General features: G+C 44.4%; 1 protein-coding gene across 3 annotated transcripts in view; it reads left to right on the top strand.

The window, feature by feature from the left end:
• N (neurogenic locus Notch protein) overlaps positions 1–27,892 on the top strand; it is a 157,065-nt gene that overhangs the window by 63,962 nt on the left and 65,211 nt on the right. For 2 of the 3 annotated variants that reach the window (XM_046610651.2, XM_046610650.2), the window contains exons 3-5: positions 3,909–4,186; positions 5,539–5,731; positions 17,873–18,006. In XM_046610651.2, coding sequence (XP_046466607.1) covers positions 3,909–4,186; positions 5,539–5,731; positions 17,873–18,006 — 605 coding nt within the window. Of the gene's footprint in view, positions 1–3,908; positions 4,187–5,538; positions 5,732–14,936; positions 16,384–17,872; positions 18,007–27,892 lie in introns of those variants that run through there. The other variant, XM_046610653.2, reaches the window with a different exon arrangement.

Genomic DNA, 27,892 nt, shown 5'->3' with positions numbered 1-27,892 from the left:
CAGGATCGTGTAAAAGTAAATCTGAAGTGAACTCTGATACACGAATTCCTCGGCATGTTGTGAAGACTGTGATGACAAGGATCAGGATCCTTTTACCGTCGTAAAGTGATTAAAAAATATCGATCTCTCCTCCACCGGCGTGTAAAACCTAAAGATTCTATAAGTCATCATTTCTAATAGCTCTCGCTTCTTACCTGCTTTTTGTCATGTTAAAGTAAATAACTACACCCAATCCACCTTCTACCGTGTGTTTAAAAGGAATGAAATTTTAATTACATCCCCTCGAGATTGACCGTACGTTACAAGTAAAATGCCTAGCTTATTAAACTAACCTGACACAACCCAACCTTGGTCAATCTAACCTACCCTATCTCAACTTAACTAAAGAACGTAACTCGAGTGTTTCAAGAGTATAAACTGGCCACCTCAGTCACTTGCTTACGTAAGAGCACATGACGTGGTTTTGCTTTAGTATATTTCACCAGAAATAGTCCGCCTGCAGTTGATTTCGATGATGAATTGCCTTCACAGTTCTTAAACTTCGCATCTCCTCAGTATTATCACCACACAAATGAAGCATTTCATTGCACACAGCATGGCTCAATTTCACCAAATCACGGAACATCATTCATGAACTCGTAGAAATGTCTTCGGGGAGCTTCAAAGCGCTGATGTAACGTCAGCAATTAGTATAGAAAGTTTCGTCAGTGCAGGATACGATTGTGGGTGATATTCCGGGTTCGAAGTATCTTTGCTCCGAAATTCTCACACAGGGTTTAATTAAAATCTTTCGTTTGTCCGCACGGAGATACAGAGGTAGAAACATTGAGCCTGGTGAGGAAACGTGTTAATTTCGGACTAGAAGAGCACCGACTCGATTGGAACAAAATGGTACAAACCCGGTTTTATGGGTGGCTGGCTAGCTGGCACCTAGATGTCTGCCTTATGGGTACCTTTAATTAAATTAGCACGTCCGCAAAGACGAACTGCTGGGTAAGTCGCCGCACGCTCTTCAGTGACAAGACAATAGTTAGAATACAGTAGCGAGGATGAAATAATGAAAAACGAGTGTTGTAAAAATTTATACGTATATACCTGCCACACAGTGGCGGCAGTAAATTTTTACGACTAGGCTCGTCAATGCACATGCTGGCATTTGCCGATTGAGACGCATCCCACGTTTGGCATAGGTACCTACGCCTCTTTACGCTCACATCACGCATACATCGGTCAATTTAGGTATAGTTCGTATTTTCATTTTTTTTTTTATTAGTTACCGCTTCTGTTCCTTCAAATTCATCATCACAAATTTATTTTTAGAAGTGTTCAATTAGTCAAAACGTTGATTCGATGTTGAATGAGAGGATTTATTCTCCCGGAATTTCATGAAGAGTTTATTTTTTTGATTATTATTTAGTTTATGAGGTGTATAGGATCTTTTCTTTTGTACCTGTGGAAGTCTAAAACAATAAGAGAATAAAGGAGACAGCCGTTGCCGTCCGATTTATGAGTTTTAGGTTTCTTTACATACGTTTAAAGCATTTTGTAAATACTGGATTTAATAAATACGGACAAATACTTTGTATTTGTAAGCAATTTCTGGCACAAAGGGGGGCCAGGCGTATCTCTAATGACGCTAAGTAATAAGGCAAACTTGACTTCTAGCTTCCGAGCAGTTATCATATTTCTAGCATCTGGACATGGGAGCAGAGAGAGGTTCGGTAATAATAAAGTGTTAATTTTCTCGACAAACAGGGGAAACCGGACAAAATATCAAAACAAACATTGCGGCTCCTGTGAAAGCGGATTCCCCAACTTCGTATCATTCCGCATATGGATCAAATCATAAACCAGCAGTGAAACGCGTCGATGCGCCATGAAATAAAAAAGAATCAGATACACATGCAGTTCCTCTTCTTTACTGGTTATTTCGAATATGCGTGCCCTGGAATACGGATATAATTTTACAATGCATTAAGTACTCGCTGATTGTGGGATGAACACGAATAATGTAAGTATCCTCCAACCCAGGGGACCAAGAGATCAAAGGACCTTCTGCTGACTTAAATGGGACTTCCGCCAGCATTAGTTGCCGGCAATTTGCATTGAAATGTGAATTGATACAGGATCCCAGTGTTAGTTTTCAATGCGGCTTAGCTTTGGCTTACACCGAGCACTTCCCAGCTTAACGCTTTGGCTTTATGTGCCTCGCCAAAACCATTTTGCATAGAATCGTGGTGAGAGGGGTTAAGTTGAAACGTGAAAAACCGTTGCAAGTTTGACCAGTTTCAATTCAACAAATGTACTCCGAAATCAACAACAAGCAACGATTGTTGAGCATCGGTTCGACAGAGTTTCTCACTTGCTCGTAGCAGCGGAGCTTGAAGTTTCTTCTGTTTGATATGAGGTGATATGAGGACAGAGTAATACAAGATCGAAGAAATTTTCTCCTTCAATCAATCCTCGTTTGACGGATTGGCTCTCGGGTATTTCTCGCCAGTTTTTTGCGTCCGGTGGTCTCCTCGTCACCTCGTCTGGAGTCGCCTAGAGCTCATAGCTCGGGTGGAATGTATCGGTTCGCTGAGAAAGGAGCGCTCGCGAAATCTTCGTCTCGTCATATCCCTCGAGCCTTCCTGGTACGTGTAGTCACTCCGCGCAATGGCAGCTCTAGAAGAAATCGTCGCCAAACCTGGACCAAGGCTCTGCCGACGCCCTTGAGGTTACCTGCAGCCTGCAGCCTCGAGTTGATTCTCTCCCGTGTCTCCGTCAGTCAACTCCGTTTATAGCTATGCCTGGTCCAGTGGCAGCTGCGTCGATCCTCTTTCTCTCTCTGATCGCAACCGCAAGACTCTTCGATGCACTCTGTGCGCGAGGTGTTCTTATGAGCATGAAGTTGTGTACTAATAAGTTTGTCGCTATTCGCGCTATATCGAGACATGGAATTCGACGCACACTTGTGCCGGCAGTTTGAATACCTCTGTTTTTACGAAATACACGTCCTTCGCCATTAAAACCGTAAAAACTTTTTTCCAGACATTCTTGAACTCAGATTTGGGTAAAATCAGCCGGGAAATCTTCCCGTTTCTCTGTTTTCAACTTGATTAGGGTCCGTTTTCAGTCTCCGTAGAAACAGGGGCAAGTAACCGCGACCAGGACCTCTACAGGGATCACTAATTGAGATCGGAGTCCCGGGGAAGATATGCGGCAGCTCAGAGAGGCTGTAGGCACCTGTCTTTTGTCGGCTTGACTTCTTCCACAAACATGTCAGACTCGGACGTCTTCTTTTAGCTGTATAATTGTTCTCACGGTGACTATATTCTTTGTGAAATTAATTCCTCCGATCCTTGAAGCTTTTCTCCGAACTGTCATGGAAGCAACGACCGTTGATTAAATATCCTTAATGCTCGTCAGGGTGCCTTACGCGTGAACAAGTCGTAGAGACAACTATTTGACAAAGAGATCAAGCGGCCGTATTTGATCCAACTGGGCAAGTGAAGAATGAACAATATTGAAAGTCCAGAAAAAAATCTGAGTCCATAAAGGAACGAGACACTTCTTCACTAATCAGTCACTGCATTTTTTGATCCAGATGTTGCTGTCTAGCACAGATAAGAACAGAGCCATGAGAGCATTGTGCCGGAGAATTCAAACTTGTATAGAAAGAGCTGACGATAGGCACAAAAAACGAATCCAAAGGCTGGACACACTCGTGCTGGAAATTTGTTCCGACGTGCTCCGACACCGTGAAGGGTCCGATCGTTGCCACGAATCAAGACAATCGGTCGGATCCTTTCCTCGCTCACTCTGCGTTGCTTGACGATTGTCAAGTGTCACATATTGATATCGAATCTAGACCTATATGATGGCAATAGATGCTCCTTGTCTAAAACTCCTGTTCTCTGTTTCAGCTGCACGTCAATGTATGTGGGAGAGTATTGTCAGCATCCGAACCCTTGTCACACGGGACCGGGTCCACGGTGTCAGAACGGCGGCTCCTGCAGCGTGCGGGAATCCTACGGGGGTGGTACGCCATCTTTCTTCTGTACATGTCCCGTTGGGTTCACAGCGAGTCTGTGCGAAATTCCGGTAGCCAATGCTTGCGACTCGTCGCCCTGCAAGAACAGCGCCACCTGCACCCTGAAGTCGTTACGCGAGTACGCCTGCACCTGTGCCATGGGATTCACGGGTAAGCTTGTCATTTTTTGAATTTTTATAAATTTTTTTCCAATCTCTAAGATCTTGGCTGGCTTTTGCTAACTTTCTTTCAGACAGTTACCACATATACTCGTATATATACATTGTGAATTTCTAACGACAGAATGGTCCGTCGTCTGCTATAGTTTAATGCGCATGCGGTACAATCCGAGAGCAGTTATGCGGTAGAATGACCAATCATCACGAAATTAGACGACAGTTCGCCGCAATGTAGGTATATAATCTCAAAAGTTTTGACAGCTGTCAGTGTTGAACACAACTGCCAGCGACAACTGTGAAAATGTTTGAGGTTACTTTCATGACGGTTGATCGCCCTGACAAACAATTGCTTTCGAATTGTAGCACGTGCGCATTAAATTGTAGCAGACGACGAACCATTCTGTCGTTAGCAATTCACTCTGTATATTAAATTTTCTGTCGATGAAAATCATCCGAGAGCATCGAAACGATGAATCCACTCAACGAGCATTAGACATGTTTGAGGCCTGATTCCGCGAACAGTAGTTCAGATAACATTGCGACAGTTTTTGTCCCCGTATAATGTACAAGTTCTCTGGTAATGCAACCTCGTTGAAAGTTGAGTTCCCTTCTTACGTTTTTGCGTTCTTTAGATTTTGCGCAGTTTAAAGAGTGAGCATTCGCAGCTATTTGCCCACTGGCTTGCTTCGAGTCGAGAGGCAGCACGCGCGTTCAGAGTTGACAAATAAATCTAGGAGGAGAAGGAATCCGCGGGGGAGGGAGGGAGAGTATGCCAACGCCGATAATTGGCCTCGTGCAATGCAGCCTTTTGCAACAGCGGGACCTTTACCGCAGTGGATCTCAAACTGGCAAAAAACATCGAGCCTACGAAACGTTATGCTGCAGTACTAATTACACCGTCCAAGTTTTTTTCCTCCCCACTTTTGACAGTCACACAATTCGACGAAAGTTAATTTTGTATTATCACTCTGTCAATGGGTTGTTCTTCGATTCGTTCGAGCAAAAACTCTGGCTGAAGTAGACCTTGCTGAGGACCACTGCTCCTGTAAGTAACCGACACCCTAAGTAGCATAAAAGACAAAAAGGTACTAAACAAAGCGACCGACTAGTCACTCGGGTTATTAGTTTCACTAATCAGTACCAGAGCTATGTGGACGGTTAAACAACAAGCACAGACAGCGACACTGTGCAGGATGGCAATTCTGGGTCTTCACCGTGATTCTAAAAATCCTGATTCATTTTTACACGCGTCGATGTCCCTGATTTTTGCTCATTGAAATTGGTGATTCCGCAACATCAACGCAGGACGTATTTGGAAATTTTTATCTGGATGCATTTTTTCAGGTGAGAATTGCGAGAGACAAGATCACTGTGCCTCCGCGCCCTGTCGAAACGGGGCGTGTCGCTCCTTGGACTTCAGTTACGAGTGCACTTGTGCGCCAGGATTCGAGGGACCTAATTGTGCCGAAGACATCGTAGAGTGTGACCAAAATCCCTGCAAGCACGGATTGTGCCACAACACGCACGGATCATACAAGTAAGTAAAATCTTAATTTCCAAATTTTGGCGAAGAGTGTGGTCCGATGGAAACAGAGCGTCAGGGTGAAGCTTCGAAGCAAATAAATCAGCTGGCCTAAAGAGGCTGCTGTTACCGAGTCCGAAGAAAGCGACAGCGGATCTTGGCCGAGGTGGGAGTGAGATAGACGGACAGATAGGGAGGGGGATAAAGGCGTATAGAGGACGAGAACATAAATCCGAGCTTTGTTGAGATCAGGCAGAGATATATAGTCGGTTCGTTTCGGTCGACTCAGGAGACCCAGATAATGTCACCGAGTGTACGTTGCATGCGACCAGTATATATTGAATTATGTGTGGGTTTAAGGCTCCGGTGCCGATTTTTTTCATGCCTTTTTACGTCCGCGACGTTTATCGAGGGTAAATTGGAAACCAAATGAAATAGCATTGCGAATATTGGCTTCTTCTGAGAAGTTAGTCCCAATGGATAAAACTACACATCAGACGCTTCATATTTTTAACCAAAGAGACACCCCCAGCAATTTCAACAGAATTTGTGATCCAGAGGTCCGATACTCTCCTTGTTGGACACCACCTGAATTCTCCCACCAATTCGATAGAACCCGCGACTGAGATCTTTTCTTCAAATTTCGATTCAGTCAATGCGTTTTAATCAAAACTTGTGATGTTTACAGAGCTAGACAGCTAGCTACTTTGTAATTGCTGGGCACCGGTGCGTTAAATAACGTCATTGTAAAATGCTTGTGAAAAATTTTCTCAACTTTTCGTTGCCGTTTTATTAGAACATCTGAAGATGACTTCTCACAGGTTTTAACTTCGACAATCAACCGCTATAATGAAGATACTTAGTCTCTGAACTTACCCAGGATTTCTTATCCTTAGGGTTTCGTGCCCATCCAGACAGTCTTATTGGATTGGCTTTTAGTGGAACGATAAGCCGGTTCAGTTTGAAAAAACGTTTCGAATAGAAAGAGCATGAAATATTTGTTGTACCCTTGGTTCGAATAAAAATTCGAAGCAGTAACATGCATTTAGAAGAAAATGAAATGAAAAACAACGATTATTACCTCAATTGATGACGGAAATTGCTCGTCGGACGATTTCCTTCGATTTTCTCATACTGATGTAAGTGAACACAAATGGCTTTAAATATTCTGACCTCTCTCAGTGAGAGGAGACACCGTTGGTCAATATCTTCCATTAATATCCGCTGCGTGGTGGAAGAACATGTACTGTCATTCGATTCTGCCTCAATTATCCATTTTGTATGGACGTGAAAATTGCCGTCACCGCATGTCCGAGATCCAAGACAACATCATTCCATGGACCATTACAGATTTGTGCTTACTGATTCCGTGTCGCATTGTGTAAACGTTTTTCAAAATCAGAATAGGAGAAGAATGAATAGAGGGCTTCGGAAGACCAGTTCAAATGATCTTTGCACTCTCTGTTTGGAGTATAATCGTTCATTAAGTTAAGCTGAATGAAGGTAAAAATGCGGACTGATGGAACTGAAATTCACGTGAATAGACGTGACTAGCGAACGAGTATAACAATGTGAAGATGACAACGACATTAGGTTCCAATAAATATCAGTCTTACAATTTGAAGATGGCTCCAATAATTCCAGACCCAAGCCGACTTACCATTAATTCCTTGCTTCACCTCATAGATTCTCCTTCGAGCGTCGTTTCCCATTAGCTGCTAGGCCGAGGCATGAAACCGGGTATAGTCTGGTCACCATGAGGTAAAAGGCAAAAGAAAAAGAGACAGAGAGGGGCACGCGCGCACGCACGACTGATCGCTGAGCATGTAGGAGTGAGTGGAGGCAAGCAGGTTGGTACCGGTAAACGTAAACGAAGCAATGCAGTGACTCTGAATCTTGGCGGTAGAGTTCCGCAATAACTTCCAATTGAGATTAATAGAGACTTTGATGTTATTGCTGCCAGCTCCGGACGCCAGGTGGTGTCGGTACCTGATGCTACCGTGTTATTAAATGGTGAGGGCGAATTATTTGCGGAACGGATGAAAATCGTTTCGTTGAAGAGAGTCGGGGAGAGAGAAAGGGAGAGACTTGGAGAAAAAGGAAGATCGTTCAGAGTGTGTACCGGGTATTAACGGTGAATTATCACGCTGGATTTTCATCGATGGACCGTTTTTTCACTGAATTGAGATATTGTGGCACCTGTAGTGTCGAAATGAGTATCACTTCGATTCGAGAGCAAAGCGTTATAAGATAATCGATTCAAGCGTGCGACCGTATCTCATCATCGGAGCTCTCGCTTTCTCTCTGTGAAAGAATTCGAGAAGGACGTTCAAGTCTGTTGAGAGTTGCGGGAAAGCAAGGTGCAGATATAACTGCAGCCTGTTAATTGGTTCCCATCTTCCTAATAAAGGAACCGAACCAACAGCCATCGAATCATCAATTGCGACGAGCTTTGGGTAACAAGTTATTTTGAAATATCACTCTGGATGGTGGATCACGTACTGAAAAGACTGTGCGAAAGGGCAACGTGATTGTGTTTGAAAAGAAAACATATAAACGTAACTAATCCCATAACTGAAGGGTTTATGAGCTAGTATGCCTTAGTTCGAAAAATAAAGAAACAATCAACGTTCCTAGGAATTGCTACGAACAGTATGGAATATCGACGAGAAAGGAAATATACCTCTAGCGTTATTTGCCGGCACAGTGGTAATTGGACGAAAGCTGAGACTCACGGGGAATGTGATTTATGAAATAATCTTCTCGAAGTAGATTTAATTGAGTGCCGGTGGGCCCTGGGGCCTCGGGCCAACTTGCATCCTTAGCGATTGTGCGCTGCTTTCAGCCTTTACTGGCTGTTTCGTTCCTTAGCGTAGCAGATCTTGATAAACCGCGCCTTCGTTGCAATTTTGGCCCGCCGAGGGTGAGCAGGACCGGAGGTCACGTTCTTTCCTAACGCGATGGAAAAGGAATGCATGCGAATATACGTTGGATCTGCAAAAGATTTTGCACTTCGGTGTCAAGACATTTCTTGTGAGAAGCAAAACGAAACTCCAGTCCTGGTCTCATCAAGCACTCGTTTCAGTATTTTTATACAGTTCCTAGTTCGACGTACAAGCCGAAAATGTTTCATGGAAATATATACACAATAATGCAGTCCTTGAGTTGGTAGGTACTCAATCCTTGAAAACAGAAAAATTGTCTTCTATCCATTTTCAACCGTGTCGTCAACTATCCCTTTACTGTAACCAGTGCTGCAAAAAGCTGCAATTGCGATTCACAGTCACAATTACAGCGCTTCATAGCATGTAATGGGCCTGGATATCCAACTGCAATGGGCATGCAAGCCAAATTTTATGAATCCCTAGAGGCCTGCAACGATTAACAGTATTTCTAGATGAAAAGAATTTGCGTGCAACAAGTGAAGAGCCAGTGTAGATAGAATAGTTTTCTGCGCAGCGATTAAATGCGTGGGTTTATTTATCCTTGCTTTTTATTGAATGCAGAAATTTTCAATACTCGAATAGATAATATCAGTATTATAAGTTGCTTACGAGCGTTTCTCCGTCTGTAATGCAGCTATGAATCTGCATCTGTGCTTCGCTTACGAATATGTTGATGAATAAGAGATTCCAATCTTGTTAAATAAAGAACGCGCGGTATTAATATCGCCTGATTGTGAGCCGTGGCTGCTCGGGCGTGACTAATTAGAAACAAGTTCTCATATTTATAGCCTTCGACGCGAGAGGAGGTGAGAAACAATCGATCGAACTTATTTCAATTCTCGTACTTCTCGTTTCTCTTTTTTCTTGGCCTTCTAAATCACCACCTCCGTTATTACGCGACCAATCACTAAGCACACTCAAGACTAGCGTGTATGCATTGTGCGCTTAAACGCTACGCATCCGAATTGTTGTTATCAGCATTTCGTTACCAGAAGAATATTCTTGGAATAGAATCTCGAAATTGCTCACAAGCATGATGATACAATTTTCAAGAATTTCAAGTTCTACAAAAAAAAAAAAAAAATTATTTGAATATGAAAGTACGAGTTTCCCGCCTCCCTCAAGTTTTTCGAAAATTCAGGTTGACCAAATTTCCTTTGTGCAGTGTCGCACAAGCGTTTGGCGTTGCGGGTTATGACATAACCACGTGAACTTTCGTCACCGTCCGGTTGTAGTTGCAGTGTGGTGATCCGGTCGGCCTAGAGCAGGTCTTCGTTGTGACACGTACAGCATGTTGCGAGTGTGGCAGAGAGCGAGTGCCTATCTCGATATGATATTGTTTACTCGCGGTACGGAGCTGCACGGACGGTTCCCACAACCTTGTCCGTCAGTTCCAGTCCCATAGTACCAAACCCCGTTCCATCCATCTGGCCGCGCGTCGTGTGTCGTTTGTGCCGGTGAGCTGCAGCTTACGCCCCACGTAGAGACAGGTAAAAAATTACAAGTTGCCTAGCCGGGGGCCAGAGGTCGTGTGTCGCTGTAAATCCGGGGCCGTTTCTTTTTCAGAACTTGGGCAATTTGAAAAACCTGTTCTTTGTTTCGGGCTCTTACTATTGCCCATACGTGCCTTGAATATTATTAGCGAGTCGCAGTATTTTTCGTCCGGCTTTTTGATCTAATAAGGGTGTCGTACTTCCGAAGACAATGGAGTTTTATCACGGGATCTTTCGAAATTGGTTTGAAGTAATTTGACAGAGGTTGTTCTGAAACAACTTTCGCAAACCCGGCTTCGTTCCCGAGTCAGTTGGAGTAAACCGAAAACGGTTATTCGGTCGTTATTTGATCGTTTCTAGTTGCATGTGTCCAGTTATTGATCAACGTGCGAGAACAGACGCAGCGGCATTGACCGTAGATCGTGGACTTGAGATAATCGAATACCAGTATTACAGGAAAGGAGTAAAGTCTTATAAAGGGTCCTTCGATGGTTCGACGAGCGAGGTAAAATCAATATAATTCCTAGTAGCCGCCTGCCAGCCCGATGACGAGCGTTTTTTGCTCGAACATTCGACTCCGTGCCTCGCCTTCTCATCAAGGCGTGCAGCCCCGATGCGTTATAATGACGCACTGCCGTAACAGGCTTGCTCTTAAATGGTCCTTAAAAGGCCCTACGATATTAATCGGGGTGTTTAATATTCGAATTGCCAACTTTTTATTGCGAAATTTGATGACTGTCTCGTAAAAAATATCCATTCCCGCATCAGTTCCATCTTGTCTGTCTACCTATCTCCAATTTGACGTCAATTAAATTGAATGCAATTTATCTGACTGTAGTGAATTTTTTGAAACCACTAGAACCAACTGTGATCCAAATGATAAAAGATCCTAATAGCAGGACGTGACAGGGGTTCATAATTCGCATCCGTACAATAATAGCAACGATCTAGCACGTACCAGCTATTCTGCTCTGGATGTAGAGAAAAACGTTGAATCATGGCGACGGTGATCCAGTACATTATTATCAATTGTGCAGTAGATATACGAGGTCTTCTTGCGGCAGAATTCGAAAAGGGGTGTGCACGTGTACAGTTCTTTGTTGTAAACGTTTCTGGTGGTTAAGAATCTGACCACATGGCCGGCCTGCGTTCCACCTAGACACGTTTCTCTGTAACATTTAACGAGCGCTCCAGGATCTGGCTTTTGGCTATTCCCCATAACCAGAAGCTCCGCGTGTGTTTCACGTGCGATAAAAGAATATATTTGTCTTTTGCTGCCGGTCCAGAGCATGACATGTAATCTGGGCAATGTGGGGTGGCGTCTCTGGAACCGTAATGATACGGAATCTATGCATTCGCAACCTACGTTACAGTTATTCACATGGTCAAGACAAGCGCTGCATCGAGCACTCGACTAACGGCAAGTATCAGCCCATACCGCGCATCTAGTGACATCAGCAAAAGACGCGATCGCAATCCGTGTTCTGCATTGGAGTCTGAATTGGAATCTCTAATCAATGCCGAGCGTGTGCCTAATTAATTAACGGACGAGAAAATAATTGATTGTTTGTATCGAAAACGAGGAGAAATAAAAAAAAAAATTCTACCAGGATTCCTGTTCCATGGGTCTAATGCAAAAAGAAAGTAGGTAAGCGGAAAGAAGAGGAGGAGGAATAGTGTTTCTAATGGTCAGCTGGGATAGTTTTTTTTTCATCGACGGATAGGATAATGTTAAGTCGACCGAAATATCGCAAGCTAATGACGATAATAACAATGAATTGGTAATCTGAAAAATAAAACGCAAATTGCAGGAACCTGACTAGAATACGTTGATCGTATTAATCATGAATGTCAAGACTGAAAAATGGAAAATAAATTAAAACAGAAATATAGCCGCGTGTACCGCCGATCATTATTCGAATTCAAATTAAGGAATCAACTCGTTTTTTACTCGCAATTAATCCTATTGAATAATTAAATTGCCTCAGTCTAAACACCGTCTAACGAAGGGGCCAACATTTCACCATGAGACCCATAATGAGACCCAAAAATGGTAGGTCGATGACTGCAAGAATTAGGATGGGTACCTACTGCAGACTGCGTGTAAGAGATTATACAGGAGAGACTGACAATGAGTTTAAGAAGATACATTATGTGCCGCCGTAAATCATACTTCAATATAATTTAATTGGCAATACCGAATACAATCACGAGACTACACGTGGTAGATTAGCCGCAGCACTGAAAAAAAAAACAAAGAGTAAGAAGGACCGAAGTTACTAGCGAAAGCCGTACAAGTAACCGTCGATATTTTTTTGAACCAATATCTAATAGTCTCGACGAAGGTGCGAATATTTCGAAAATTCGTCAGATATAATTTTATGAAATTTTTTAAGTAGTCGCAATTCTGGATATACTACGAAGAGAAGTGATCTTTAACAACCCTCCTATGAAACAGTAAACTCGATTTAGTTCTATTCTCCGGTCAGCTAGCAGTCAATTTCTTAAACGTAGCCCATGATCCACCTCGGGCGAATCCTAGACTGGTTCTCGGAGATCACCTCTGAAATATTTGGTCGAGCCTGGCTGATCGTCATACACCGTGGCGGCCACGAGACATGAATCACGCACCAGAGACACATAAACATCATCAACTTTACCGCAAGCGTCTCACAGGCATATACGAACCCTTGTCGTGTATATCACCGTCATAAGCATGTGCCGGCGCTATATAAACGTTCACCATGAATGTAAACTCCAATACTGGAAAGAAAATTCCTCCGTATAACATTATGAGCGTACTATAATCCCGTCGTGTGGTCTTACCACGGTCCTTACACACTTGGAGGTAAAACTATCCGCGACTTTTATTACGTCAAATCTTCGGTACATACGTATTATAACGTCGTAGCATCTGGTCCCCAACTTTGGTGATCTCGAGCTAGGAGCATCTTCAGATGCCAAAGACGAACCTGTCCACAGAAACTTCCTATCGTCACAGATTACTGGAAAAAGATGATCAGCATGAGACAGGAACTCTAATTCACTAATTTTTTTTTTTTGGAATAGACGGTTTTTGTTACCTACTTCATATTGAGTATCAATTTTCCTTTGGAAACAGATCTGTACTCCGTATGGTGAGAAATGATGAATTTTTATTGATGATTATCAGTACATCGAGACAAAACAGTTGTTGATCGTGTGCCAGTAATTTTTGAACTTCATATCGCGCTTTCGATCTTGGATGAAATATTAGCGATCATACCGAAAAAGTCGTCACGCCTCGTTAAACGCATCACGTGTGAATTTGTTATTTCTACTTCCTACGCTCGTTGTGCCGGGGTCACCGAGGTCGGCGCATCAAGTAATAGGCATCCTACAGGCTAAACTAGTCCACCCGCTTTTGTAACGCGTGTTTCTCACAGAGCAGAAAATACCCGCGGAGGTTCGTTTTAGATTACGTTGGCGCCCGTTGCTGGAGTCGGTCTCTCGTTCGCCAATTGAATTTACGCCGTTATGAAAACAACCGCTCAAGAGGAACTGGGTGCATGTGTAATCAGTTTCAACAAACTCTCTAAATTTGGTAAAACGATGATCAACGTTCTCACATCCTGTTCAACACTCGCTCACCCAGTCGTTCGGTTAACTACGGTCCTCCGAAATATGAATCGCATGTTATTACGCGTCTCGATATCTTGTTGCATCTAAAGTTCGGTTCAACCTCACTTGGCGGGTGTAATAAATTGTCCAATGATCATGGCAGAACTCATTTTCTGACCCGTTGCCGAAGTAGCTACTGCCAATTTTCGTCGATGCCAATCAAGAAGCTTGTTGTTATCTTTTAGCATAATTGAAACACCTGTGTACCCATTTTGGCTTTTCTTTTAACGAAGAACCTATCACCTACCAATCATCGTGATAGTAGGAAGAAGATCAATTTTAAAAGATTGTTCGAAACAAACCCGGTTGGTCTGGTCGGTCAGGTAGGTCAGGGGTTGATAGTGTTCCTGTTGCTGCTGGGTAAAGGCACCCTGCCAGCGGGAGCTCTGCCTCGAACATAGGGGAAAACCTGCCTTCGCTTGAGCCCCCCGCTGCACGCAGGAGCGTCAGCCCTCTACACCGGACCCCGAGCACTGTCTTGTGGAAAATGATACATTCTTTCACCCGCATTTCCGGGACTGGGTAGGTTTTTATTCATACCCACGAATGAATGAAATCCAGTATACATTTGGACGAAACACTATCAGAATTGTTGCGACATGACCAATAATCCGAGGATCAAAGTGAAGCGTGAGGGCTTGAAGCGGAAGAGAAACGTCGTTAGAATTTCTGATTATAAAAGAGTCATTAAAACGGTCTCGTGAACGCGGCTCGGTTTGGTCGCCGCGGAGAAGAGAGGCGAACGTCTAGGTCCAGCGCGCGCTAGAGGCTCGGAAGTTCGGGGCCCGTTATCGGTCGACAGCCCTGCTGTTACCGGCGGTGACTTCAGGCCCCAGGTGGTTGCTGCGAGCGACCCAAGGAACGAACAACCGAACGGGACGGAAAGAGAGTGGTACCACAACCTGCGAGTGAGAGAGAAAGATGCCGTTCAGAGGGGGCACCAGGCTGCAGCCACGCGAAGAAGGGGTACGCGTCGAGCGAGGGAACCCGGAATTATAGAGAGAGAGCGGCAGAGAGGGGGCAGCGGGGCAAGAGAACGAGGGCCCAGCGAGGGCCGCCGGTGGTGCCCCCTGCACGGGCTGAAGAAGAAGGTTAGGCTAGTCACTCGCCAGCGCCCCGAGAACGCTGCACGCCGAACCGATTCTTCCACGCCAGAAACGTTGAGAACCGAAATATCGGTGGTGTGTTCCATGGTTTCGAATTAAAATTTAACCAAACGGGAGAACGGTTATCAGCGCGGTGAGAAGCGCGGGGTTAATCGAACTCGGGGATTGCTGATAAATAATTTGGCGCGAAAACAACTGCCGGCGAGGAGGCGTACCCTGATATATATGCGTGTTGCTTAGTGCAGGGGTGCAAATTTTCGGGTATGAATCGTGCCGTTTGAAACTCCGTGTTACAGTGAACCATGTGCGAGTACTTTTCGTTCGGTTTTAATTGATATTGCTGGGAAAAATGTAACCAACCAGTGAAACAAGTGGTCGGGCAAATTTTGAAAATCTACTATTTGAGGGATTTTTTGACGCACCAGTATCGCTGCCGTTGTTGGGTGGTGGTGGTGGTGGTCATTAGGCGAAGCGACACATCATGGATATAACTCGCTCGCTCGCGCGTTCGTAAACGCACAGGATAAACTAAATTAAACTCAATTTAACCCTGCACGTTTATCGTTCCAATTTATCCACCATCAGCATCGACGAGGCAGCGCACGTTGTGAATTGTGTGTAGAGTGGTTGTTGCGTTGGTGGTTTAAGCTCAATGCAGAAGCAAGCAGTAACGCGACTCTCGTAACTAAATGCTGTGTGCATATCGTCAACTATAAGTGACAGTGCCGGCGAGGACCTTTTTCCTCCCCCCGCCGTCCATCAAAAAGTTTGAAACGACACGCGTTTTACGTTGTTGCGTTTCACGGTGTATATACATGACGACGAATGTAACGCCTAAAGTGGTTGTGCCTTGTATTTATATTACCATCGTACACACACGCGCGATAATTACCGAGTGACAACTGTATCATCACGTGACGTTTCAGCCCAACAATCAAACATTCTCATCTGCTAGCGCCTTTGTGATTTTCCCTTTTGTTTTTCCTGTTGTTCCAAGGATACATTTCGCGTGTGTTTCCGTTTTTCATATAGTATATTTTATTTATTGATATATATATATACATACTGTGTGTTTTACTGGGGATCATTGCACGAGTATATTTGTGATTTGGTTATTCGTACGCGGTGTTTTTTCGGAGTAAAAGTGTATTTTTCAAATAATTTTATTCGTTTGTCATCCCGAGGGATCTATGTGTATGAATTTACTCAAGTTTACTGCGGACTCGGCGAGACGGATCGGGAATAACATACCTCAAATCCGTCTCTGTGTGCGGCGTATTAGTGTCAGTGCCAACTATACGAAGATACATGCTGAATGTTGATTCTGGAGAATGAAATAACGTTGTCGGGTTGTCCGAAATATGAGGACTAAATTTTTGAGTCAAACGCGGGCCCCGATATATCACTATAATGTATCTCACGAACGTGTTCTTGATGGTGCTTCTCCACGCTGTGGGATCAAGGTGCGTTTCTTATGATCGCAGAACATCATATCACCTATCATATTATTGAATTTACGATTATCGGCATGCTTTCGATGAGGTTTTTTTTTTTTTTTCTACCCATGTCCAGAAAATCGTTGGAGAAAGTCAAGGACTGTTTTTCTTTCCTTTATTTATCCAACGAGTAAAGGGAAAGTTGAATCAAAAACTGTTTCAAAGCAGTATGATTATAACTTCATACCAAAAACAAAGAAACAATTGCAGAGTAGTGCTTTCAATATCGTATCGTATCGTATAATACGTCGGGTATTTGATTTCGCGTTGAAACTGAAGCACCTCGAGTAAATCGTTGATATTCGATATGCGCTCGATTGATAGTAAAAATCCGAAGTATGGCTATTGCTGTTTTTTTATACCGAGCACACGGGAAGCGTGCCAATAAAAGCGGTAAAAGAAGTTAAAGAATGCCATATCTTAGATCAGTTGGAGCAAAGCATGTATATTAATTACTGGTATTTCTTTTATCAACCGGAAAGTAATATAACTTATCGCATTTTTATTCACCTAACGGAAATTCGTTATGCTTCTTGAGCAAAGAACGATTGCGACTGAGAATTTGCTCACTTTGAAATGGAATAACATAGAAAATAAATAATTATAATATCCGTTACCACGAGTAGTATAGAGTAATGATTGAGATTTAGCGAGATTTGAGATTACAGAGAAGGAAATTTGCTATGCCACCCCTTCATAAATTGAAGCCCTCGAACTAATTGAGTCGTAATCGTAGCAGCTTATTGGTACTCCATAAACAGTTGAGTCGATTAAAAACGACGCGCTATTCACTACCGAGTATACTCGCTTCTCACTACCGTATTTAACTTATTTTGCTTATCTATCCAAAGACTCTTCGGTATTCGTCGATACTCGCCGATACTCGCTAGCGATGAGTATCGGCCAGTATTGACGAGTATCGATGAGTATCGATGAGTATCAGTGAGTATCGACGAGACTTTGGATAGATAGGCAAAATAAGTTAAATAAGGTAGTTAAGAAGCAAGTATCATCGGGAGTGAATAGACCCTCGATTAAGAAACTGGCCCTCACGGTCTTTTACACTGCGCCAAACGTTCTAATGCGTATGTACAAAGTATTCAAAATAAACCACGCTCAGCGTCAAAATGTACCTACAGGATAAATTATCCGCCGCTTACATGTATTAGTTTTTGAAGGTTAGCCCTATTCCCATCTTCATTTTCGCGCTCTGTGCTGCTGTACACATTTCACGTGATGCTTGAAATAATAATTAGAGTTGGACAGGTTTAATGTCAGTCGACCGGTGGTTAAAAGTTTAATTCTCAATTAAGATGAAATACAAATGATACTTTTCAGGGACACTCGATACACAAATCATTGATAGGTCGGTTGTAACACGAATCGTCAAAGTCACTTGTAAGAAACAGAACCTGATCGTGGAAGCATCCTTCATTTAAAACATTCCATTTTTCAGGTGCATGTGCCAGAACGGCTATACGGGACAGAACTGCGAGAACGAGTATATCCCCTGCGATCCGTCGCCCTGCTTGAACGGTGGCTCCTGTCACCAGGTCGACCAGCATAGCTACAAGTGCACCTGTCACGAGGGTAAGTCAGATATTTTTGCTGCCTATACCGTAGCATTTGTGGAAATATTGCCAACCAGTGAATCGTCTGAACTCTATTCGACTCTTCGTGGATGAAATCGGACCATCCGGAGGCTGCTTCCGGGTCCACGGTGGATTTTTTCATGCGCGAAGCGATTCGTGGTTTCGGGTTATCTGGCTCTCATAATCTGATCTAGGCTGACTCACCGACTAGCTAGCGGTGCATCGTGAACACGGATCACGTAACTTCTGAACGAACTTGTTCAAATAGACGAGGATAACTCCCGGAAGATTCGACAACGATAGGTACCTTCCTAAATTCTCTGCTGCCGCTGCACGTGCTCGTGCGATCAACGTAAATATTGTACCTTAGACCGCCGCATGTGATGCGTCTAGTTGCTCAATTCATCTCGACGATGAACGTGCTCGTACTCAGCGTACTCCGAGATCTTGAAATCATCTTGTTCGAACCACGGAGTAAGATGAGCGGGGGGTACTGAACCGGTGGACTGCTCAAAGATATGGAAATGATTTCACTTCGGCGTGATTCTCACCTGTAAAATAAACTTTTTTTTTCTCTTCTTCAGTTTGTCCTCATCGTAGCGGCAGTACCATTTGCTTTTGCACTTGAATATCAAGAAGGACTAATAGCAAACATGAAAATATTGAAAAATATTTAATCCTAGCATTGCATGCATAGCATAGCAGTTTGGCATTTCCCTTAGCTGGGTCTCCTACGAGTGACGGGCCTTTTTCGAAGTTTCATTGATGTACCGATTTTATGCAGTACCTATTCGAGTGTGACAGAACAGCGGTACGGTACGTGCCGCGAATAATATTCATTGATTAGATGGTACAGGTGTAGCGCCATACGGAAACAGCAAGTTTTTTTTTTTTTGCTGTAACGACGAATGACAATTGGAATGAATTAAATCCTGTCCGTGAGACATTAGCGGGGTTTCAAATCGGCCGGACCTGATAATACTTGTCTCCCCGTGTCTCTTCTCACTCTCTATGTATCATCGCATGTTTCAAGGCGTTGTCGTGATTTCCTTCTGATTGCAGCGAGACTCTTTGAACGCGTCTCCGCGCCGCGCGCGTCGTTCACCGATTTATCCGCCATATAATACACATGCACCGATGATGCCGATGCCGATGCCGAAGTTGCGCGTCGCCCTCCGCAGCGCACGCAGGCTAGGCCCTGCGCCCAATTTTTTCAGGCCCATGCGTGCGTGCGCACGCGTGGTTGTTGGGGCGGCAGGCAGGCCACGCGCAATGGTCACGCTCGGCGGCGTTGCGTGGCTGCATGGCGTGCAGTCGGCGACGCCGGTGCATGCGCCGTGACGTCAGCGCGCTTTGTAGTCGCGTCGTTTCACCATTCGGCTCGGCGTTGCCTCGTCCAGATGGAGACCCGGAGATAGCACGGCCATTCGGCACCGTCTAATTGTCCCTAGGAGCAAAACGCGGGACCACAATGCCCGCATTGACACTGCGGCTGCGGCTGCGGCTGCGGCTTCAGCCTCGTAACTCTCTCTGATTCGCCGGAATCAATCGCTTCGAAGGAATCAACTTCTGCGTCTTGCTATCTTCTATCTCGTTCACTCTCTCCGTGGTATCGATCTTCTGTAGCTTGTTTATTCTACGAAATTTTTAATTACCGCTTGCCGAGAGGTTTAATCCCGATTAACTGTTTTAACAGTGCCCCCCTTCCAATAGTTTATATACGGTCGGTATCGAGATCCACTTTTGTATTCTGATGGATGATTTGTCGAGTCAAACATTCTTATAGCCTCCTCTTCTACAGTGTTCAAGCACCGTTTCATGTTATTTGAAACACGTGTACAATTTAATTGCTCCAAAAGATGTTTCCGATCAAATGAGAATTAATAGTTTTCACTCAACAAAGTCAAGTCAATCAATCAGTCCATTGACAGCAGAATATCTTCTTTGAAAACCAGTTGAAAGATTCTTTTCTTTAACGTATCTTGAGCGTGAAATTTTGTATTAGTCTCGAAGATATGTACGAATTGAAATAAAAAATGGGATTGAATCGTAGCCATGTGGCGTCCTAGAACGGGATAACAATTCATTTTTGTCCATTTTAACGTGGGTATATAAGGAAAGAGGAAACTGCGTGCAAGCAAAGATGATAACCTAACAGGTGTTATAAAGTTTCTTCAATCTTGATATTCGTTTAATTTACCACAAACAAGCCGTTTGCACGTTCAAAGCGAGTGGGCAGGTATTTATTTTTTTTTTTTTTCCATTTATCCCAACAGGTCCTCTCTTTTTGTTCAAGTATCTCGTTTTCCTGGATTCCGTTAGTTGACGTGTATTTTCTTATCATCGCGATTCTCTCTTGAAAAGCGGAAACCTCTGTCGTTCCACTCTGGTTAGTCGGAGTTTGCGCAAACCTTGTCGAGCGAGCCGTGAGACAGGCGGAGGACAGTGATCAGGCATCAAGTACCTGGCGATCTTAGAGGGTTGGGACGGCGCGTTACTCGCATGTATATCCGCACGCACCAGCGACGCATCGCGACGCGAGGCGACGCAGAACTGCAGCCAAGGGTCAGCCTAGCGTGACTGCGGGCCGCCCTCTTCTTCTCATCGTGATGCCGCTGACGCCTAAGTCTTCCTGGACAATGCTTTACGCCGACGACGACGCGCTGCCTGCCCCAGGCCTTTCCCAGGCGGACCACTACCGTGGCGACCTCTCCCCCCTCCTTTCCAACCGAACTTGGCTAATAACACCGCTAAAAATTCAAAACTTTAATTATACCTGCCGGACGCATGTTCCCCGCACACAGAGGGCATCGTTTTCGCTACTGATCGTTGCTCGTGTTTCACAATCAAACGGAACAATTCTTGGAAAAAAAAGATATTATTTTCATTTTTTATACGATTGCAAATCAACAGGTACTATATACACCTGTTAATGACGTCCTTTAAACATTTGGTAAAATTTCGTCTAAAGTGCAATGATGGGTAAGAATTATCTAGTATACTTTCTAAGTGTTACACTACCGTAGAATGAATACAAGATAGTATAGGTGTACTTAGAAAGTGCTTAGGGTGAAAAATTTCAATGCCATGACCTCGGTATAAGCATTGGTACGAGCAGTAACTGCGGCATTCTACTTGCGCGTTGCGTGGTGTCAAATTTATCATTTGTGCACACTTTGTGTTTTTTGCTCCCTGAGATATAGAAGAAAAGTAACGATCATAGGTTACGTCCTAAGCACGCTTCCAGAGGAAATTTACCAATGCAAAGCGTAACATATATCAATCCGACAGTGAGATTAGGAGATATTCTTAAGCTTATATGCACTAATTATATTATTATGCAATCTTTAGAATACTTTTGTGTTGGAACTAAAAAACACATAACATATAGCACCTGTTTTAGAGTAGAATAGACTCAGTTTTATACTAAAATAGTTTCGGTCGATGACTCGTCCCTTTGGTTTTTTGGTCATAGGTGGCTACGCGCAACGTGGACACGCTTTTCCTTTGACTTTTCCCAACGAAAATGTTCGCGTAAAAGTATTTTCACGCTCATTCGTGACCTCCGCCCTAGCTTCGAAGTAAAATAACGACCTTGGCCGAAGTCGCGGCCGAAGATGAGCCGAGGCGAGGCGCGACGGTGCGCGGGTTGCTGGTAGCGTAGGTTGTCGTAATGGTTCAATTTGCGGCACCCCGGCCTCGTAACTCCTGCTCAACCGCGTCCGAGGCCCCCTGCCCTCTTCTCGACTTCCTGTTGCTTCGGCTTCAGTGTCGGCCTCTACCCTCCATCCACCATCGCCGCTACTTTGCTAATTAGAAACTGCCATCGCCTGACACGATGCTTCATTTCTCACTATTGCCTCCGAGTGCACGCCACATGCACGTGGCTCTAATCTACGGTAGCTTAGAGACTCTCGTGTAATTTCTCTCTCCTCTTGCAAGTGGCGGTAAAATATCCCAGTGATGCAGTTCCTTTCGTCAGTACAGACAAATGTTAACGCAGTCTGGACCAACTGTTTCGATTTATCGATATTAGGGTAAATTTCCCAGTTTTGGTCACCTTAGTACCAGTTTTTACCATATTTATCACGACATCTGTAATATGAGGTTATGTGCCACAAACGGTACAAGGTGACAATAATACCTGTTGATATTGCGTTACTTGAGAATTACTGACTCGCCAGAATTCTAGTGTACGAACTCAAATGATTTTTGCTATTCAAATCGAGGTTTCTCTCTTCATTTCCCTTTCTCCGGATGTTTTCCTCGTCCAGGAGTGCGGCCACTCCTCTTCTCCCTCTCAGGCTACGCACTTTATGCCCTCGCAATAACATAAATCAGCTCCAACGGGCCGGAGAGTTAGTACAACACTCCGCGTCCTGGAGATTTGAGAGAGGATGGTGAAACGCAACCACGGCGTAGCTTGGCAGGTAGAATTGAACAGCGAGTGCCTCGGACGATGAAATTTATTAGCTCTCGTTTTGTCATAACGTGTGTACCTGCACAACGCGGTGCTCGTCGGTAGGTTACAATGGAATTCAATATCGTTAGCGCGGTGTCGTGGACATCTAGCCGCAATTGCCCCGGCGACAACTCGGCCTTCGTCATTTCTCGGCACTCGGGTTACCGAAGTTTAAGAAATTTCCGAACGGTAGCCAGAAACGCGAGACCTCCAGGGTCCAGCTACGGTATTTATTAATAGTTATAATTATGCGTGGTTGTACGCTAGTCGATGTATCACGTGTCATAGAGCTTAGAATGTGGAGGTGCAAGCTAGCCGAGTATCCTTGCCTAGATTCGTGCCTCACAAAAGATATGACGGGCATTGTTTGGCGGTGGTGCCTAGATCTGATTCTAAGGGTCACATGCATTCGCGCCCACACTACTTTTACAGTATATACATCTCGACATAATATCCGCGCCGCATGGTCGAGATACTCGGTATAATCTCAGGTTCCCCGGCATCCCAACAATGACCGGCATCTGTCACTGTCCTCCGTCCTCTTTCGGCCAAGTCCAGCGTCTAGTCTTTGCGACTCGAGAACTCCGTCGCACTATTGGATTAGATTAAACACGCTCAGCGGCGCTGCTCTCGAGGCGTAGGTACTCCCTCGTTCCAACCATGCTTAGAAAACAAATGGAGTTCAGGAAGTGCGGGTGGAAGCTACGGCAGTGCTTGTACGACACGTTCTACTCCGTGTGGCGTATCCTGCACTTGAGCCTTAAACGGCAACTCTGGAGGAACTTGTCTACAACATTCCTTTATTAGAAAAAAGCTTGCAGAATATAGATTTATGTATCATCGATGCAGGATTCAAATGAGTATAAAGGGAGTTCGTTCTGGTTCGTATAATACTTGCTGTAAAGAGGATGATGATATGCGCTCTTGGAGATAAATAAGTATCGCTTTTGGTTCCTCAGCTGCTACAATGCACTCTCTGATCTTATATACTTGTATTAATAAAGAGTATCGATGGTGAGCCACGACCACGCACGATTCAACGGAACGGGATGATCGGCTGATCTCCATATAATACAAAGCTCCACCCAACCAACCGGTGAGCATGAAGGTAGAAAGAGAGTCGTTGACTTCACAGCGCAGGCACAATGTACGATAATTCTTTCGAATTTTTTTTTTCTTTTTTTTTCGCCTAGATATCATCTGTGTATTATACATATTATATATGTATACGCCGATGGTGTATTTTTCATATTTTGTTATTACCATATCAGGTTCTCGATCTTATCTCAACGCGGGCTCGCCGTAGAGCGTTGGTGGTGTTCGCTTACAAGCTCCACATTTTGGTACGCGTTTCGAATTCTTTTTCAACTGGCTCGTGTTATCGTGCAGGCGGGCATTTAAACCGAAAAATTTTAAATTCCCGATCTTCTCTCTGCTCATCTCGTCCCGCTATCAACTCCGCATCGGAGGGCGGTGAGGTTGGTGGGAATTTTTCAGATTATCGGTATTTCAAATGCGGCAATTTCTATTCAATGATCATTCCATTGAACTTAAAGGTACTCAAGGACTCTTATTCTTTATATACATGTATAAAATAAAAAAAGATCCTATACCTAACCACAAAAGTGCGACGCGGCGCAAAGCTCGGCGCTAGATAGATACGCGTTACCAAGGAAATGATTGTCGTCGTAACTATTCCCGAATAATGGAGTGCTCGCCGAGCTGGTGGGCCATTTCCAGCTATCCGGAGCCCATCGCCTCATACCCATCGGGCATTACACCAACACGAAACAAACGCGACGATGCGGCGCGGTTAGGAGTTCGTGAAACAAGTTCCTGCGCATAAACCTGAAGCCACTGCTGGTGGGTTTTCTCCTCCTCATTCTCGTTATATTTCCACTTCCCCTACCAGCCTCGCATATCTCGAGCTTACAGCGCTGTTTCCACGGAACAGGATTTTATCGCCGAACGTTTGATTTTATCACCGGGATGGATCGGCTAGCCGAGCTTCGTAACTGTACCTCGTACCGCGGACGCGTGGATTTTTATATGCCATTCGACTCGCAAATTTGCACAGAGACATATCCCATCTGGGCAAAACGGAAACTCGAAAAATTCCAAACCAAAATGCCACGGGTATGCGGTGTGAGCTGCTTTTTTTTATCATTTTATCTCGGCTCCACAAGCAGAAGTCTGAAAGTTCGAATGTTGGAATGTTGTTTGCTCGAGGTCCGTTTATTACCACGGGAATATGTAATCTGGCTTGAGAGGAGATTAATTTGAGAATTGAAACGTGTGATTCCGATGAGTCGACGAAATTCGAATATGACGCCGTTAAATTCCGTGGTCGTCGTTTTATTACGTGCCGCCGGCCGGTGCAAACTCTGTATCGCCCGCCATATCGAGCGTGGGTTACGTTCTGACGTTACCAGGAGCGGAAAACCTGGTAGCGAAACATAAACGCGGTACCTGCAGCGCAGCCAACGTTTATGGGAACACGGTGGCTACACACTGACAGGGGTTAACAGCCCGCCGCCACGCTGACTCGGCAAATGACACCAGCTACGAGTCGACTCCGTACCCTGAGACGATTGCTTCATTCCTCAAGCACGTACCAGACGGTGAGAATTTTTTGGAACTTGCTTACGTTGACGTGGAACCGTAAAAAACTCTAGAGATTCCGGAAGGCTTGGAAATTGTTTGCTTTCTTTTCTCTTCGACTTTCCCAGTGCAGGTCAAGTTGTAATCTAAGACTGGCCGCAGGTGCGACGGAAATTGTAATAATCAATCGCTCCGTGCGGTCTCCGCAAGTTTATCCAGTTTTTTTGCTGGTCGGTACGCACTTGCACCTGTGATCGTAAACTCGTCGAAGCGCAAGGCAAAGCGTATAATGGCAAAACCGACATTGCCCTGCGCTGCCCTTGATGGCGACGATAAAACCCATAGTCTCCGTGAAACGTGCAATTGCTGTGATAGCGGTATGAATCATGCCATTCCATTCCTCCGCTATCTTCTTCGTCTACGATTAGTAGGAAAGTAACCGACTATTTTCACTTGTTGTTTGGCTCAAGAATTGCATTTGATTAATTTTTATTCCACGATCTGCTTCGCGGTCTCGAGCATCTTTCGTTTTCTTGACAAATTTTCTAATTCTATTTGTTAATAATAATCAGCCCTTCATTTGTTGCATTAGCCGCTGTATAGTAGAACAAGTGGTCATTATCTGAGTGCTCGTCGTTATATTGCGTTTGAAAAATTTCCTCGGCATGTGGCTTCGAGAGGATAATAACAATAAGTTTTAAGCCTGAATGATGAGGATAATGAACAGCCATTTGTGCCATATTTGAGGATAATACGGCAGTTTATAAGAGGCAAACCGAAATGGACTTGCATTAGGTCGACGCGCGATGCAATCTCACGCATGCAGCGATTCCAGAAAACCTACACACGTTATATACATATATATGTATAATAGCCGGGAATTTATGTTTGATAATTTCTCGTCGCTATCAGCGGCGCATCGCGGCTGCAACCGCGCTTCTTTAAATTCCTTTTTTCTTCCTCGTCATCATCTTCGTTTTCATCGTCGCTGTTTGAACCGCATGCCGTGACCTATGGTACGTGACTCTTGCCCAACTTTAATTGCTCGCCATTCTCAAAGCCGACTTGTGCGTTCATTCCACCCCGGATTAAGAACACTCATGACGCAGTTGGAGCAGCTGATTATTCACCTTTGAAAAACTGGATCAAATGCACACCGTCCAACAGTGTCGATTCATTACTTCTGGAACCACCCTCTTATCCCGTCGAGGTGCTGAAGTTAGCGTCGGTTTCATTCTGCGAACGTGTTTTCGTCCGGCGCGCCTCTAGCTGCCACTTAACTAGTCAACTCGATTTCATGATTCATCCATGAACTGTCGGCTTAATCAACCGCCTTCAATGAAGATATGTTTGCTCAGATCGACTCTCCTTCAGTCCAATTGCTCGCCAGATTATACAGCTGGTCGAACGACTCTGTTTCAGGATTTCACGATAACTTTGGCAAGTCTTAATATTCGTCGTTTGGCACTATGGCTGCAATTGAACCATCGGTGTCTTTATGTACTACCATACGAATATCCTTGTTAGAGGAACCAAAGTTTACTGCTCGGAAAAAAACCATTGATCATAAATTCCGCGACGTGAATAGAATTGGATGCAATAATACGTTGGAGTGATAACGGAGTGAGGCGCGAGGCAATTCATTTTGCACAGCCGTCAAAGCGTTAATTGCGACAACTTGCGTACCGTCCGTCAGCATTACTCCGTGGCCGTCCGTGGTTGCAGACTGCAGTAGCACCCTGTCGCAGTGCAGCTATCACGTGACACTCAAGAATAGAGGCTACAGGAGCAGAACTTACAGTCTTCTCTAGTAATTGCCTTTAGAGATCGGATTTGTGGAGGTGCGAGTGAGCGCGGCCTCCGGTAGGAAGGAATGTGCTCCGGTAGACCTCTACAAAGTCCGCGAAGCACCGCTGACTGTGTGGCGATGAAAAAAACTGGCCCAGCTTTCGTGTGAACCATTTTTTCCGCCATCTTTCTCCATAAACATTTAATCGATGCAAATTGGCGGACTGATTTAATCGGGGATCGGTTGCCTTTTCCGTTCTGTTATTCAAGTTATCGCTGAATCATGGACTCTCATGTTAGCACATGTCTTTTATGGACCCCATAGGTACGGTCATTCAGGATGCTCACACACCTCGACCGCCATTCGCCAACTATAACGGCGTCCAAGTCTTATGCCTCATAACTCGCATCCGGAGATGGAAGAGAAATGGTTGGGAACATCTGATTTAACGCGCGCCTCGAGGTTTGCCGTTTTTCCAAGATGCAGATATCCTTCGTCCCTTGGAATGTTATTACTTTGATTTTTTTGTCATATTATTTCTTCGCTGTACTGTACGGTTTTTACATCCTTAACCCAACCCGCTCCAACTTGTGCTAACTGCGATGAAAGCTACGGTGGGGGGACAATGTTTTGCCCCGCGACAGCAATTAAACGCGATATACATCTTCATTAATTACCAGCTTGTTACAATCGCGCGGTAAACTGGCTGGGTGAAAGTGCAATTTTTGTTGAAACGAGAAGAAGAAGGAGAGGTAGAAAAAGAACGTCGGAGTAGTGCGCTTATATGCAAGTGGTGCAGCGGAACAACTTCTTACGGTAAGAATTGTGAAGAAAAATAAAAGAGAAGAGGAAGAAAAAAATGTGAAAAAATAAAATAGGCAAGCTGCGAGTCTACGACTCGTAAATTACTCGTAACTTATCGCGTGGGTGAACCGCTGTACTGTAGTACCTGCTGCGGTATCCACCAATGGCAATTATCTTTCCTTTCACACGCGTAGCGGTTTATCATCGGTCTCTTTATAGAATTATATA

This window comes from Neodiprion pinetum, chromosome 2, assembly GCF_021155775.2.
Source record: "Neodiprion pinetum isolate iyNeoPine1 chromosome 2, iyNeoPine1.2, whole genome shotgun sequence".
In the NCBI taxonomy this organism is placed as follows: domain Eukaryota; kingdom Metazoa; phylum Arthropoda; class Insecta; order Hymenoptera; family Diprionidae; genus Neodiprion; species Neodiprion pinetum.
This window is presented reverse-complemented; position numbering and strand designations above follow the sequence as displayed.